At 37.4% G+C, this 17554-nt stretch overlaps 1 protein-coding gene across 2 annotated transcripts in view; it reads left to right on the top strand.

Moving 5' to 3' along the window:
- Positions 1-17434, top strand: part of LOC107748077 (vang-like protein 1) — a 76570-nt gene extending 59136 nt beyond the window's left edge. Inside the window, exons 6-10 of one of the 2 annotated variants that reach the window (XM_016562733.1) lie at positions 4004-4137; positions 4375-4410; positions 13486-13636; positions 14533-14767; positions 16552-17434. In XM_016562733.1, the coding sequence (XP_016418219.1) occupies positions 4004-4137; positions 4375-4410; positions 13486-13636; positions 14533-14767; positions 16552-16812 (817 nt within the window). In that variant the 3' untranslated portion in view covers positions 16813-17434. The remainder of the gene's footprint in view (positions 1-4003; positions 4138-4374; positions 4411-13485; positions 13637-14532; positions 14768-16551) is intronic. The other variant, XM_016562734.1, reaches the window with a different exon arrangement.
- The last annotated feature ends 120 nt before the right edge of the window (positions 17435-17554 follow it).

Below are 17554 nucleotides of genomic sequence, written 5' to 3'. Positions count from 1 at the left end.
GCTGCAAACTCTGCAAACTAGGCTGCCAATTCTAGTGGGTTTTCTGCATCTTTTTCAGGTATTGCATTAACTGCTCTTCTCACACACTGTCACAAATACACCAGCAGCCTTAAAGGGTGTCCATTCATCAATGTTCGGGTGGGCAGCCCAGAGATGCTGGTAATGAGGCGGCCCTGTAATCTCCCAGCATGCCATGCAGCGGTACAAGCCCTTTGCTTCACTGCAGACTGCAGGCTGCTACAGAGGTGACACACAAACCTTCAAATAATGAGCTCGACACCATCTAGAAATAACATCAGACTGGACTGTGTGTGGAGATCAGGCTGAACTACTGTTAACCAGTCAGACTTAAATTAAGCGTTAGCGTTAGTTCTGGCAGGTCACGTGAGTCAAGCTTGCATCAGCTGATTCTCAGCTGATCACATATAGCTATAGGAATACGACACCTATCGCGGCATTCCTATATAAGCTCTATTCAGTATTATTCAGCAGCTTTTCAGCTTGCTCCGGAGCAAATTACCCTCCTCCATCCCCAGCTCCTCCTTTCGCCACAGTCAGGACTTGGCTTTCTGATATTCCTTGCTAATCAGACTCCTTTATCTTGAATAAAGTGTTACACTTAAATATCAAGTACATTAATGATATCTGCCTTGTTCTGTTCTGTTAACCCTAGGTGGGTTATTATTGCTGCTCTCCCTGCTCATTCATGACAAGGCTGCATGGATGGGCAGGGAGTTTTTTGCCCAGAACAGAACCATACCGCCAAACCAAACTTTATGCTAAGTATCTATCATTTTGACGATAGTGGTCCTGACAGAACTGTTATTATTCAACTATGCCAAGGTAAATACAGTTTTCCATTCTATGGCACCTTTAATAGATGTATAAAAACTGTTAAAAAAATAAAAAATTATGTCCAGTATAAATTGACACAACAGGGTAGACGTTATGTTTTACGCTATTAGATAAGTCTTTTAAAAATTAAGAAAGTGAGAAAAGACCAGTGGCACAATTCCCACAATTCTTTTTGAAAATTTCCACATTCTACTTAATGCTTTTTGACTTGTCACGGAAGTTCAGTATAAGCATTCAAATGATTCAAGCACAAAAACTGTTCAAGCACAAAAACTTGTACTCACGCACTGTTTTCTGTGCACTCACACCCAAAGCTAGATTCAGTCATTGCTCCAGATTGTTGCTATGACGGGTCACTCAAATGCCATTTGTTTTCAGTGTAGGTTTAGTTTTAGGCTGCAATCACCACTTCTCTCTCTCTATTATGTGATGTCTCATTGAGGGTCAAAATATTTGAGAATAAGAATGTGCAGAAATGTGGAAAAAAAAGTGAACAAGAATCAAACCTGTGTGCATTTCTTTCTTCTGTGGAGCACAAAAGATGAATGGTCTCAGTTTTTTTTCCTCCATAAAATGAAAGTCAGTTTTAGTAAATGATGTTCCTTAATGTTCTTCAAAATACCTTCTTTTGTGAAAGAAGTGCATATAAGTTTGTAACAACATGAGGTTGAGTAGATGATGACAAAATTTTCATTTTTTTGGTTAGCGTTCCACTGTACTTCCCGCGGTATACTGCGTGCTTTTAAGGGTTAACTTCGAGACATACAACAACTCAAAAAAAAAAAAAAAGCTAAACATGTCACATATCTTTTGAAAGCTGAGATTCTTGTGATTCAAATGATGACCATTTTAAGATACAATCAACACAGCAGGTACAATCAGTGTCTTTGTCAGACCGCCAACAAGGCTTCATGCTGTGATCCCATTGTGTTTTCCTGCTAATAGCTCCCAGCTATAGTCATCTGCAGGCATCTGTTTACAAAAAAAAAATGTAAGCGGAATGTTTTTTTCCTTTTTCAGTGTGTTCAAAGTTCCATTACTCAATACCAGTAAGACTTAAAGTGATTCTGAGGTTTGTTCTGTTCTGTGTCTCCCTATTTCTTTTCATATTCTCTTTTTCCTTCTTTTTTCTTGTCTGCAAATATAATTGCTAATCATTTCCAACTCCAATATATCTATGCCAAATCCACCAATCATACAGATCTTTTCTGATATACTCATTGATCCCTTTTCCCTCTAATGTTATTAAATTCAAGTTCTTCCTGGTGTTTCTATTCTGCTTCACTTTGTCATGATTATAAGAGCTGGAGCTCAGGCATCTGTGTCTCTTGTTAAGTGTCTGGCATGGATGCTGCCATGTTTTCATAATTGCATACCTCCGTGGACCCAACAGCTTGTTTGTATTCATACTGACATCCTAAAATCATTGCAACCCTAGTCCCAGATCAGCTGGAAAAGGAGAGATCCTAAAACACTTAGATAGCACCAATGGCACAAAAACCTGTTTCTGAAAAGAAGTAGGCCACCTCTCCCTTTTATTTTCTCTTCTTCTGAGTGTCTATTGTGTAGTGAGGTGTCTGCTTATCCTCAGGGTGGACAGTAGAGCATCTGTAGCATGTATGTAAATAGGAAACACATGCCGTGATCAAGCACAAGCTCACTACAATCAGGTTAGCATGGCTTAACAAATCACACAAGCTTCTGGCTGAGGCATCTGGCCCCAGTATAACTGTCGCCATATTGAGTGACCCAAACACACTCACACTTAGCAGCTAGTGGAGTCTGTTATCCTGATTTGAGGCCAAGTGTGTAATTTTCTCTTCTGTCTGGGAGACATGAACAACACTATATTACTATGTTTCTCTCTGGCATACACCCAAAGCACACATGAATTCCAGTAAAGCAGCATTGCATTTGTATAACGTCTACAGTTTGAAAAGTCTGTTTTGTTTGACTAATGTTTCTATTATTGCACTTTAAAAACCATTGGATTGAAAGTAACCCAATTTGGGGTGTTTTGCAAACCACAGATAAGTAAAATATGGACAAACCCAACCTTTTGGGTCTTTGTATTTAACCCATAATAATGGGTTGATTTATGCTAGTTGTTTTAAATAGGAATACTAGCTTTTTTTATCTCATACATGGGTTCATATTTCTAGACAAACTTAAATCCTGTAAAAGGTAGTAAAATACACCACTATATAACCACTGTGTTTACATGATTTACTTGATTTCGGATGAATACAGTTCTTAATACAGCATATTTTATACAGTTTTTATTAATGTATACAATATTTAGTCTTTTTTTTTATTAAACTCCAAACATTTTAGAAATAAACATGTAACATTTATAACATTATATATCAAGTGTAATCAACTGTTCTGTTATCCTTTTTCCAACGAAATAGTGCTGGATATATCCAAAAATATGATCCAACAGACTCAACAATAAATTAATAAATCAATATTAATCACGGATAACTCTCAACAACAACTCTCAGATAATAACGCAAAATAAAACTATAAGTCACAGTTAAAATACTCTTGAATGGAAAACCTGGAGGTACCTGGATACTCAAATATGACAGTGGTGAATTGCAGTTTTGCACCGATAACCACTATAACCCCAAAACAAAATGTGTGTAAATATCATGTTTTTATTCCTAAAAACACAACAGTATCAGTGCTTGGATCTATGTGAGTCAAATCACTGACAGACATTGTTGTCAGTGAATCATAGATTTAGATGTTGTTTTGCAAATAGATTATATGTTCGCTTAGATGAACTCTCCATGTAGGTTAACTATATTTTTCATTAAAACGAGGTAACAGTAAGTTGTCCTCTATAGGAGCATATAATTCCTCATGTAAAATCATTTTAATAATATAAAGCCACTATTAATATTAACTCCACACTATTCTTTCTTTACACAGTTATTGAACGAATCTGAATCAACACTGAACTGACCACAGTCGAATAATGACACTATTTTTTTAGAGCTGCTTTATCATCCATCATTGAATCATTATTGTCCTGTTTATTCCTGTAACCTGCTTTGAAACAATCTGTATTGTATAAAGCGCTATATAAATAAATGTGACTTGACCTCACTTGACTTCCTCTTCTGGTCTTTTCCATGTGTAGCATCCAGAGGGCAGCAGTGGTTATCTTAGAGAACTACTACAAAGACTTCCCTGTCCATAACCCTGCGATGCTAACAGCTTCCAAGTCCCGCGCCGCGAAACACCTGGCAGGCCTCAAAGTCTACAACGTGGATGGTGAGTTCACAACCACTCGAGTATACAGGAATCATTTCCATTTGCTCAGAAAATGTATTTCGCCTGTCAAATGCTTTTCCAGTTCAGTGATTTTAACTCCGATCTCAGAGCTTTGTTGACTTTGACATGACTGTACCAGTGGTACTGAAGTGATGTTGTGATGAATTGTTTGTGACCACTGAAGATGATGCTGTTGTTAACACTTATCTTCTCTGGTTTTGTGCCCCTGCCTAAAAGTCTTTCCAATGAAACTGAAAGCTTACCTTTTTGACAGTAAGTGGATCATTAAACGTTCCCTTTATTTTGGCCCAAAACACTTTGTTGCTACACAGTAATCACTGATGAATGAGCACATGTTTTCTGGGCACCAAAGTGGAATTTTTGTAAGAATTTTGTTTATATATTATTTGTTTGTCTGCACCAGTGAAGTCACATATTTCCCTAAAAACTGCACAGAACTAGTTATTTCAGATCACCCAGGTTTTAGATAAGCTATTTGTAATTAGTCACCAATAGCAGCTGATGCTTTTACAAGAGTGTGTACATACATGTCTGCACTTCTACAGCTAAATGTTTAGATGGACATGACTTTGTGTCTTAGTTACAGCCAAATTTTTAAAGTCATGAATATAATTAAGTCAGCGTTTGTAATCTATGCTTTTACATTAGAACCAATTGAAATATAGTAACCATCCTGGGGGACAAAAAGTTCCCAAAGTCACCCACATATGTATATTGTACGTACATGGATAAATATATCATTGCCACATTTTTGATACAATTACTGTATAAGGAAAAAGCAGTGCTTCATATGCACAGTAGTTCTAAAGCAATTGCCTGTTTCACACCTGAACTTTTTGTGACAATCACCTGGAAAAAAAGGTAATTAAAGAATGGTAGTAGAGATTTTATATATGAGATAGAAACAGTTCCAGCGTGGAATACGATTGCAGTTTGACTGAGGCAATCAAATATATGTGCTGAATAATTTACCACTCTAGTGCAATCTGCTCTTCTTTGTGTGATTTTGGCTGCTGTGCTTTTTAGATGCCCTCAGAGAAAACTCTCACACTGGTTTCCACAAAAAAATCCAAAAATACATTTCTGTAAGTGTGATTTCCAGCACATTTCACTCCATACACTTTTTTCACACTTCTTTTTGACTTTGATCTGTATGTCTTCCTGCATGTCTCCTTGTACTTGACCAGACACACACATTCCAACATGCCCACAAACAATTCCATTCTATCCTGCATTGGAAATGGCTGGGTTGTACTATCATTAGTTTGTAGGGTTGTTCAAGGTAACAGGCATTTAATGAAACTTCATCCTGGCATCTGATAAAGACCGTGACATACCAAGCAGTCAGTCAGCTTGGTTTTTTTCAAAACGTCAGCACAAGTTGGACCCTTGTGGGATTTTTGGCCAATTGAACATGGTTGAAATGGCATTGAGCAGTCGGTGATAGAGATTACTCTGATTGGCTGCTCAGCTTAGCGAACCAGTGCATGAGAAGAAAAACAAAAGCAAATAAAGTCAAGAGGACGCACACAGAAGCTCTTCTAATTTTATGTCATCTTTCGTGAACATATGAATTTGCGTATATTTTCAGGCCACATGGCCATCTGGAATGAAGAAAGTGATCAACATGATTCTTATTCAGAATGGTATACAAATGCTGCTTTGTTCAGGGTTTGTATATTGGCAGTCCTAGTTTCGCTTTCTCTTTTTGAATGACGAATACAGACTACTGCCACCTGCTGATATATACAGTTATTTCCTCTCACACAGCCACAGAATGTACATGCTAGTTGGCCTTTGGCTTTAGTCTTTGCAGTGTTTAAACACCACTTGTTATCCCAGACACATGTGGTGCGAGGTGACAACACAGTCGGCTTTCATCACCGCCGGTTCTTTGTTGTCGGTTTGGTGTGTCAAGGCCTTAAGACTGCAGAAGTAAAAAAAGTAACTAAAGAAGTACTTATTAAGTACTGATTGAGTAAACAGATGTGACTTGCTGTCCAAGATAGAGGGCTTGTGCTTAAGATTCAACTCTAAAAGATTTCCCTGAATTACTCAGAAGTGAAATCAGTCATGAAATCTGTCAGGAGTTGGGGTGGTGATGGAATTATGTACTTTTACATTATCAAGCTAAACCGCTGTTTATATACTCTTGCATTGTGATTAGCAGGATTCAATTAACAAACTCTTTCCAAACCCTTCTTTAGCTATGCAGTTTTTTTCATGAATTTTGTGGAAATATTATCGAAATATTTTCATTTTAGTTATTTTGTGTCATTTGCAATCATCACGCATCAGTGGGATCCAAAAGCTGATGAGACCACCCATGAAAATAATTCTATTTTGTATTGTTTTTTCTTCACTAATATGCACTGCTCAAAAAATTAAGGGAACACTTAAAACACCAAGTCAATTAAACTTCAGGGATATCAATAGCTATGTTTCCATCACCCTATTATTATGCGCATTTTGAAGTATCGCATCGGAGACAAGTGATGGAAATGCCAAAAAAAAAAAAATCCCTTAATTAACAAAGTTTTTACGCTCGCTTGAGGTGGTTTTTGATTTGTGCGAAAAAGGGTTCATGCGAGTAATGGGAGTTGGAAAAATTTCTCCATGCACATCAAAAAAGTAATGTGACTTTGCACGATGGGACAGCATAACCTGACTAACCAATGGACTGATCTCGTTGCACAGCATCTGAAATGTTGTTATGGTCATTCTGAAATGCCTTCAAAGTTCAAAGTATTTCTGTATAATTGCCTCGCAGAACTGTCTTACACGACTGCATTCCCAAACAGGAGGCATCCACCTCCAAAAGCAATGACCGTATTTATTGTGTTTTGTCTGCTCGCTCTGAGGTGCAAGTAATTTATTATATATGAAAATTATTCATCCAATGTGTGATTTAGGTGTCCCCTTCATCTTTCTGAGCAGTGTATATTTTTTTCCATTATAAATTATATTATCAGCATAAAATTTTGAGAGTTAACCTGAAAAATTAACATAAATGTTAGAATTTATTTTATTTAAAATAAATCTCGCGTTTGCTTTTACATAAAAAAATATAAATCATGTTATCTAACTTGATTTGAAAATGTTTTTTAAAAGTATATGCATTCAAGCAAGGAAATCTGGCCTATTGTACAAAAAAGCTCACATAATCAGTGTCACAAATTTGCTTAATTTGTAAATTAGAAGTTATTCTTCATTGTACATCTTTCCATGGTTGTTTACATAGTTGTTTATTAGTTCCTCACTTGTTCCTAGTTCTGTTAATTATCTCTCATTGTGAATTTAAAGGGATAGTTCACCCAAAAATGAAAATTCTGTCATTAATTACTCACCCTCATTTCGTTTCAAACCCGTAAGACCTTCGTTCATCTTCGCAACACAAATTAAGATATTTTTGATGGAATCTGAGAGCTGTCTGACCCTCCCATAGACAGCAATACAATTTAAAAGTCCAGAAACATAGCAAGGAGATCGGTAAAATAATCCATGTGACATCAGGGGTTCAACCGTAATTCTACGAAGCTACAAGAATACTTTTTGTGCGCAAAAGGAAAAAAAATACAGATCTCCTTGCTACGTTTCTGGACTTGGGAACATTTCAGTTGTATTGCTGTCTATGCAGGATCAGACAGCTCTCAGATTCCATCAAAAATATCTTAATTTGTGTTCCGAAGATGAACGAAGGTCTTACGGGTTTGAAATGACATGAGGGTGAGTAATTAATGACAGAATTTTCATTTTTGGGTGAACTAAAAATGAGCCCTAAGCCTTTAAGCCCTAAGTTCCTACTGTTCATGGTTCATTCTCGTTAATGTTTGTGGTTGTGTTTCCCTGAGCTGTTTCCTAAGTATGCCCGAGTGTTTATTATTAAAGATTGTTCTATTTGGATTCTCTACACTCTAAAAAATGCTGGGTTAAATACAACCCAGTGCTGGGTAAAATAGGGACAAACCCAGCAATTGGGTTGTTTTGACCCAGGTTAAACATTTAACCCAACCGCTGGGTCAAAACAACCCAATTGCTGGGTTTGTCCCTATTTTACCCAGCATTTTTAGAGTGTATCGTTGTGCGCTTATTTGCAGCCACCGTAACATAAAAGAAGATAGAACCAAAACTAATATGGATATACCACCCATCTAGCTGCTATGCTTAGAGCAGGAGCAGCAGTTTCTCGAGGACCACACTTGTGGATTTCTGCAACTGACGTGCCACACTAACTACCCGGATCGCACCCTGTGCACAAAGGCACTCCTGCCTGGTGTTGGTCCTCCAGAGGATTTTGCCACGTTGGTGGAATGGGTGCTGTTGAGTTGCAGATCTCCATTCGCCATCTCCACTGTGGAAGGCTTGACAAGCCCTACTCCAGACCCAAAGCCCAGCCAGCCACCTCCCACACTTTCCATGGACAAGACGCCAGAGCCCACGGCAGACAGAGTGCCCAAGCCTGCCGCAATCAAAATTGAAAAAATCGATTTTGTAAATGTTAGTTAACAACGTGATGTCGGAACAGAGATTGTGGAAGTCAACTGCGAGAGCAGTGCAGTACCCGGACAGTTTAGAGAATGCACAGGGCAGGCTTGCAACGGGGGAAGCGTTCTGAATGAAGCTTACCTGACAACCACTTTTCTTATATTGATATCTTAATATAGAAAATAGCCTTAAATCATATATAGTACCGGTACACGTCAAGCTTTTCTTGCGATCTTGCCACCTCCTATGTGCTCATGTACTTTTTACACATGAGGAGGACATTCAACATGGATGTGCAACCAGTTGGCAAGGTGACGAACAATACCTACTTGTAAATGCAAAATCACTAAATAATCAGAATGCAGTGGTGCGTATTATATATTTCTAACTCCAAACTATCAACTACCAGTCGAAATCAACTGATAATACTTCTTTTGATATCAATATACATTCAACTTGACGCTCACATAAACGATCGCATTTTAATGATTCAAAAGATGTGTGTGCTTACGGCATGAGGCGAATACAAAAGGCTGAGTGGCGAATGCAGTGTCTCAGTCTCAACTGGGCTAGAGTAAAGTAATGGCGTGGTTACAAGTTGTGTATAATTTAAACTATTTTATGAAAAAACTCCCGACCAATCAGCAGTAACAGTAGCTGCTGTTCAGTTTGCATACTTCTACGCTCTTCTGAACTATTCCCTCTCTACATTAAATAGATATCATAAGATATCAGATATCACAAAAAAGCAAAACATGTCCCTTAATATAATAATCAGACATGGCAATACTGTACCAGGGGAATAAATATAAACAATGTGCTGTAACTAGTGCTACCAATATCCTACAAAATGAAAAGGCAATGTAATTTATTATGAATGAAATAGTTAAATATAAAATATTTAGCCTAAATATTTTTTATTAATAAAAACAATAATGTGACATTGAAAAATAGTAATTCAACAACATTTTAATTAAAGTTTAATTACATATATAGGTTGTATTTATTAAATCTCGGGGGCTTCTGTTAAGGGTTCAGTAGAGGATTTGCGCAGTTCATCAATCTTTCCACACAGGTTGAAGTAATCCTTTATTTCATTTACTTTATATTTTCAGTTTAATTTTAATTTTAGTTCAAATAAATACAATTAAATTCAAAGTTTAGAATCCAATCTAACATCAAATCTATGCATATATCAAATAAATCACAATCATGACCCCAAGAATAGATTTTAATTAAATCGTGAGTTTCCAAAAGATTCCCACCTGTAATATTTATGATGATGATGATTCCAGTCCTCCTCGGCTCCGCCTGGGTCCCCACCTCCATCGTCTCCGTCTCCGTTCATTGTCCCCATGGTTTCATCAGCCAAGTCGCTACCATGGCTCCTGTTTCCTGGATATTCCAGAGTGTTTGTTATTAAAGATTGTTCTACTTGGATTCTCTATCATTGTGCGCATCTTTACACCATGATCTAACAATTTGTAGTGAATCAGCTCAAAGGGGAAATATTAATAATTAATGATGAAAGATTACTAAATGTTCTTAGAACACTAATATGTTGCATAGGTATAAACATATAATATACACTCTCAATTAGATAATCCGAATACGAATTCATAGAGACCAAACATGGTATATGTAAGGTTACATGAATGAGTGGTTCTATCATAAGCATGCATAAAATAGTCTGCAATGCAACAGACAATATACAAGACAGCAACAATATACACAATGACCTGAAGGATATGTGCGTTCATTCACAGAAAGGTTTTTCTATTAATTAATTATAGAAGAGTCCATTTTGCTGTGCATTGTGTCTTTCCTATGGAAAATGTAGTGAGAGGGAGAACTCTCAACATGCCATTAGGTCGTAAAGTCTATCTGGTCTAGCAAAGGTGTCATGGTTGCCATGGTAACCAGGGTCCTGGGCCTCGTTCACAGACATCTTGGCACCCAGTATGTTTATTGGGTGAGGGGTCTGTGAATGTTTGTTAATCTAATGAATAATTGATTTGTTAAATCAAATGAAAAATGGTGTGTCTGATTGGTCCAGACGCTACAAATATCAACAGGTCGGACAACATCAGGATTTCTTCAGGTTACATTTCAATAAAATGCATTAAAGATTAACCTGCATTGAAACTTTCTCAAGTATAATGCTAGCAAACCTTAAATCAAACACAAGAGAACAATGAAAAACACAAATATTGATCATATGTTTTAGTTAGTGCTCTATATTTCTCACAGAGTTCTCCAGGGTCAGATGATTTCTTCACATGCTGAGAATCACAGAGATAAACACACATCTGCTGATTGTGCTGATCCTCTGTGTTTGGAGACGCGAGAAGAGGCGGCTAGAGAAACCAAAAACTATACTCAAGTACAAGTACAAGTGTTACGACCGTCTAGGGCCAGTGGCAACATAAATGAAACACGCACTCACTCCCAAGATATTATCAAACAAAAAAAAAAGATTTATTAACAAACTTAATGAAAATGAGTAACAAAGGGAACAAATTCAGGAGTGGACATGGCCCAAAATAACAAACAAAAGTTAACTAATTTTAGTATACCCTTTAAATTCTCTAACCAAAATAAAACATAGAAAAAAAAGAAATACAACACAACTTCCCTAACTCCCTTAACCCAAAACATAGAACAAACAATATAAAAGAAATGGCGTCACACTCCCTACTTCCCTTAAACTAAATATTTACAAATACAATTGGAAATCAACTAAAACAAGAGCAAGTTTTTCCACAGAACCCACAAGCACAAAGGAACTCCAAGACAAAGCAAAACAAATGGCACGCATTCGGCCTCCTAGAGTGTTTGGGGAGGTCCTTTTCACTGGAACCAGGACAGGACCAATCAGGAGCAGACCAATCAGGATCTCTGCTGGCTTGAGTACAGGCCACGCCTTTTCCTGCACAGACACACTCAGAAATACATACACAATTCAAAAGACCCGAGATGTAACAAAGTTTAACAGAAGTAGAAATTACTAGAGACAGAAACTTCAGCTTACATAAAATGTAATAATTTTAATATGGATTTACAAGGAATGCATTAGTCTGCTTAAACAAACCCTCTTGAGGGAATAGTTCACCCCAAAATATAAAAAATTCTGTCATCATTTGCTGGTCATCATTTGTTCATCCTCATGTCATTCTAAGCCTGTTTGACTTACTTTCTTCTGTGGAACACACACACACAAAACAAATGAGATGAAACCATATCTGGTCTAGCAAAGGTGTCATGGTTGTCATGGTAACCAGGGTCCTGGGCCCTGTTCACAGACATCTTGGCACCCAGTATGTTTATTGAGTGAGGGGTCTGTGAATGTTTGTTAATCTAATGAATAATTGATTTGTTAAATCAAATGAAAAATGGTGTGTCTGATTGGTCCAGACGATACAAATTATATTGTATATAACCATTAGTTTTTGCTTTTAATGATAAACTAAATAGTTTTTCTTGCATGGATCTTAAGTATATTTTTTTCAGCTTATCTCCTTCAATTTTAGAGATGAATAGAGAAACAGATGAGTTCTGAACTTCCTCATCACTTATTCACCATCCAGCCCACTATCAACACACATTGACAGCAGCTCCAGGTAGACACAGATTCTGCTGCATATTAACCAGCTGCATATTTATTACATGCACAAAATATTATCTTTGAAGTTTCCATAGATGAATATGGGAACAGACTTTTAACATCTAGACACAAGAGAGGCTGGATTTGAATACCTTAAAAATAGTGAGTAATGTGAAGGAATTTTAAAGGCATAGTTCATCCCAAAATGGAACTTATGTCATATTTATTCACTCTTATTTCATTCGAAGTCCACATGACTTTTTCTTCTGTGGAATACAAAGGAAGAAGTGGTAGCATTTTTTCATGCAGTCACAATGAATGGTGGTGAATCAAGCTTTAACAAGTACGCAAAAGCAGTGTACAGTAATCCACGCAACTTGTGCTCAGTAATCCAAGACTTCGAAAGCAGTATGAAAGATTTGTGTGTGGAACATACTGAAATCGTGAATAAATCATTCATACCAGTTTTGCATTGAAACTTAAGAAAAAAAATTGGGGGAAGCATGTCAGCGACTTGCTGCCATGCATGAAAACTGGCCATATATTACAAGCCAAAACATCTTTCCAGTCAGACCACAGCTTGATTGGTAAATGTCACTAAAGCACAGTCTCCACTTCTTCGATCTGCACTTATCATTACTGACACAAACCTTGTTTCTCAGTATCAGTATTACCAGGATCAGTGCACTGAAAAAAAATGAAATGACCGAAGTGCATTTTTATATTGTTCTAATCAAAAACCTCTCTACACAGTAACTTCTCATACAGACTACATGGTTCAGCATAAACCTATTGAACTGACACCACCAGATGAGAACAAACACTTGAATTGAATCAAGTTGAACTATTGTCTTCTGTGGAGCTGCTCCACATCTGAATTACATCTTGCAACATCAACACTGTTATCGAACTGAGCTGAATCAACATTGAACTGACTAAAGCTGAATAACAATGTTGCCTTTCGTAAAATTCACAAATTCACACTGTTATTGATTTGAACTGAACCAACACTAAACTGATTTGTATTGAACTGAGCAATGACAGCGCTGTCTTTTAGAACTGCTTTACAGCAGAATCTGAACTGTCTCCATAGTTGAGTTTCCATAATTGATTCTGCTTTTTTTCTTGTTCATCACTGTGAAGCTGCCACAATCTGTAAATGTAAAAAGCGCTATACAAATCAAGATGACTTGACTTGACTAAACAGTCTCAATGCATGTGTGTCCCATCATGGTCAGGTCCAGGAGGGAATAATGCAGCTGCTGGTATAGCCCAGTCTCAGTCTCGAGCAATGATTGCTGCTGCTGCCCGCCGCAGAGACAGCAGTCATAACGAACTCTACTACGAAGAGGCCGAACATGAGAGACGTGTCCGCAAACGCAGGGCTAGGTGAGAGAACTTTGGTGTAGAGATTTAGAAAGATATTTGGCAAATAATTTTACTTATAAGGTATTCAGCATGAATGAATCATGATAAACATAGATTCTCAAAATGAAATGGGATCATTTCTAATAGTGATTAAATCAGACAAAAGATTGCATTACACATTTACATTACATTACTTTAGAGCAGAGGTTCTCATGTGTTTGGTGACTCTGTTTTTTAAAATAGCAGGGCAGTACATTTTTGTCCCCCTATTCAAATCTGATTCACATGAGAATGTGAGTTTACATAAGCACATAACATAACGGTGACCGTGATTTCACCAAGTACAACATGTTCCTGGATCAACATCCTTGTTGATCCTGGAACAACATTCCAATTAACCAATCAGAATTGAGGGATAACTTTTCAGGAAATATCTGTTTTAGGCTTACGATCAGGGTTAGGTGCTTCTACACCCTTGTTAATCAGCTATCATTTCACACTGTTTTTAGGAATAAATTATGGGTAGGGTTAGGTTTAGGGGTAGGGATTGGGTTTAGTCTATATTTTTGGACAGTAATGTTGATCCAGGATCAACAAAAGATGTTGATCCAGGAACATGTCTTACTTGGCAAAAATCACGGCGACCGTAGAACTACATTAATAAAATTTGATGTAGGATTTAGTTTGAAACGATTTTCATTCAGAAATTGCTAGTAAATTTCACAAATAATGGCAAAGAAACAGCTAGAAACACAACTTCGAATTTTTTTTTTTACAGTGTACTTAGTGTAAGTCTACTGCATTCCCCAGTTTACAGTGCCCCACACTTTGGGAATCACTGCTCTAGAGAACTGAAAGATTGTGAAACTAGAGGAATTTTGAATCTGGACTGTGTGACGACAACCTTTCTTTCCCAGGCTGGTGGTGGCAGTGGAGGAGGCATTTACACACATTTGTCGCATGCAAGAGGAGGAGCAGAAGAAGGCATCTGGTGACGTGATGGACCCACGTGAAGCGGCTCAAGCCATCTTCCCTTCCATGGCCCGAGCACTGCAGAAATACCTCCGTACCACCAGACAACAGCACCTCCACAGTATGGAGAGCATACAGCAGCACTTAGCCTTCTGCATCACAAACAACATGACACCCAAGGTGAGGCCACTGACAGTGAGAATCCCAGTCAGGTGGTTTTTATCGCAAAATAATCCCAGACAGGGTGATCATGTATAATCTTGAAGGGGTTTATTTTACAATAAAGTCTGGCAGCATACGGAGATAGGAAGGCAACCAGGCATGTCCGAATCCAATGATGATGTCATGTCCTTTCATCTGATCGTTTTTTGAAGGCAGCATTAATGTATCCTTTGCTGCCTTTGATATGGCACAATCCTGCACGTTCCATTCCATGACAGTTGAGCTTAAAAATATAGAGTGCCTGAAAGTTATCACCAAACCTATACTGTTTTGTTTTAAAGGGGTCATATGATGCTTTTTTAAAGATCATTATTTTGTGTATTTGGTGTAACAGAATGAAATCGCATCATATGACCCCTTTAAGTCATTAAACTATTATGCTGCTTCTAAAGTCTGTCTGAAATCAGTTTCGTGAGGCACCTTCATCCGCAAACACCGCCTGCAAAGTCATTGTCTGATAGAGCAGCAAGGGAACAAGTCAACTTTCTAAGCTTTTAGATGCAGATTTAGACATTAAGTGTATTCAGGTATTATTATGTGAGTGCTACGAGATACATAAAACTAGAAAAATATAGTTTTGCTCTCATAATGCACAAATATTTGATAGCAGTATGCCATGATTGAGCAGAATCTAGAATGCAATATGTATTGATTAAAGCCCGATTCGGACGGTAATTGTTTCTCATTTGGACGTCTGTAAAAATAAATTTACATATCACCTCAGTGCTAAAACTCATGGACTCGGATGGAGATCTATTCACAGTGGAGGAGCGAGTTCTGTGATCCTACGAACCCGGGAACGCGCTGCTCACGTGGCCAGTCACATGATTGTCTGCTGTAAATAAAATGAATTTTATTTACAAATGTATTCTTATTATTGTGTAAAATGAATTTAAAAATACTTATTATGTAAAATGTATTCTTATCATGCCAAGCATATTTTATCATATATAATCCTATTTATTATTTGATTATTTAAATCTCCTGTTTAAAAATAGGAAAATAGACGTGCTATAGTTGTATATAATTATATGCGATATATATCTTTTTATAATACACATTTTCAAATTGTATTGCATACCTGCTGCTACCACAATAAAGACCCGTTTCGAATGTTTACGTTTTTTTCTTCTCATTTTGCTCCCAGTCGCTGTGGTGGAACAGTTATGAAGTATTGTTATTTTAACTACTTTCCAGCATTTCAGAAATAGGCTAAATATGTATGCAAATTACACTGAAGTAGGCTACAACGTTACCTTATGGTGTTCGGGAGTGCTCAAAAAGCATTTAAACACTGAATTTTGAATCAATTTCTTCTTGTAAACTCAGAGATGTGGATTCGGACGGCAATTAAATTACCACACGACCTTGGTGTTTGTCAAAAAACAGTAGGTAATTCGGCCAGAGATTTTTACGGGGGTGGTGAGAGAAAAACACAGACATCCTGGATTCGGACGGTATTAAAATCACCAACTACCCCCTGTAAATGGTGAAAATCATTTACTTCCCCCTGAGAAACAATTACCGACCGAATAGGGCTTAAGACTGATACAATGTGCCAGGTTTCAGTACAAGTCAGTGGAACTTTTAGTGGAGTCAAAGATATGTTTGCTTGACGGTCGGTGCCTAAAAAGTATCGAACTCGATACCCAGCCCTACTCATTATTGCTCAAACTCTCATGAACTTGTGTCTAATGTTAGATGACTGTAATGCTGAAGTGCTGTGTATTTTTGTTTCTCAGGCATTTTTGGAGAGTTATCTGACCACAGGCCCTACACTGCAGTATGGAAAGGACCGCTGGCTTGCTAGGCAGTGGACCCTTATCAGCGAAGCCTCAGTTACCAGTGGTCTAAATGATGGGACCATTTTTCTGCTCAAATGCATTGACTTTAGCCTAGTGGTCACTACCAAAAAGATACCTTATATTCAGCTTGCTGAAGAATTCATCGACCCAAAGTCACACAAGTTTGTGCTTCGACTGCAGTCTGAGACTTCAGTTTAGAGATTTTTTTTTTTTTCAGCAAAAACTTATTTTCTTCTGGGATGTATTGACTTTCAAATATGTATATCAAATATTGCAATATATTATTTTTTTCTTTATGAGTTTGTTTTGTTTGTGCTTACATTAGAATTAACACGTTTGCCAAACCAAGCAAAATCAGATCAGATAAAACTGTTATGGAGGTTGAAAATAATTATTGAAGACTACTTATCAATGTTTGTAAAATACAGAAACAGTAAAGGATGGAGGATAGTGGGTGCAATTAAATACTTTTTCAATGGACAACAGAGAGATGGATGGACTCAAATAGGCACATTTTCTCTGCCTCACTACTCTTTATAAAAACACTCTGGGAATGTAGTCTGTCTTTCTGCAAGATCCACCATAGTGCAGTTGAGGTTGCACAGGTGAGACTTTGAGAAACATTGGCCAATTACTGTATCGTTATAGCAACAGGTTTTCACGTCATAAGGTTCACAAGCACATCATCTCAGTCAAATTACCTTCTACTACTGTAAATGCACATCAAAAATTTCCAGTGCACATTTTTAACAAACTTGTTTCTGCTGATAGGACATGTCTTTGTTTTCTAATATCTGATGATAATATATATATATGCACATTGTATACCCATGGGAGGTATTGGAGTGTGTGTGTGCGTGTGTGCGTGTGCGTGCGTGTGTGTGTGCGTGTGTGTGTGTGAGACATTGCTCAATCAATACAATGATCCACGTACACTTTT

Source organism: Sinocyclocheilus rhinocerous, unplaced genomic scaffold (genome assembly GCF_001515625.1).
Source record: "Sinocyclocheilus rhinocerous isolate Xijiao unplaced genomic scaffold, SAMN03320098_v1.1 scaffold5002, whole genome shotgun sequence".
Taxonomy (NCBI): domain Eukaryota; kingdom Metazoa; phylum Chordata; class Actinopteri; order Cypriniformes; family Cyprinidae; genus Sinocyclocheilus; species Sinocyclocheilus rhinocerous.
This window is presented reverse-complemented; position numbering and strand designations above follow the sequence as displayed.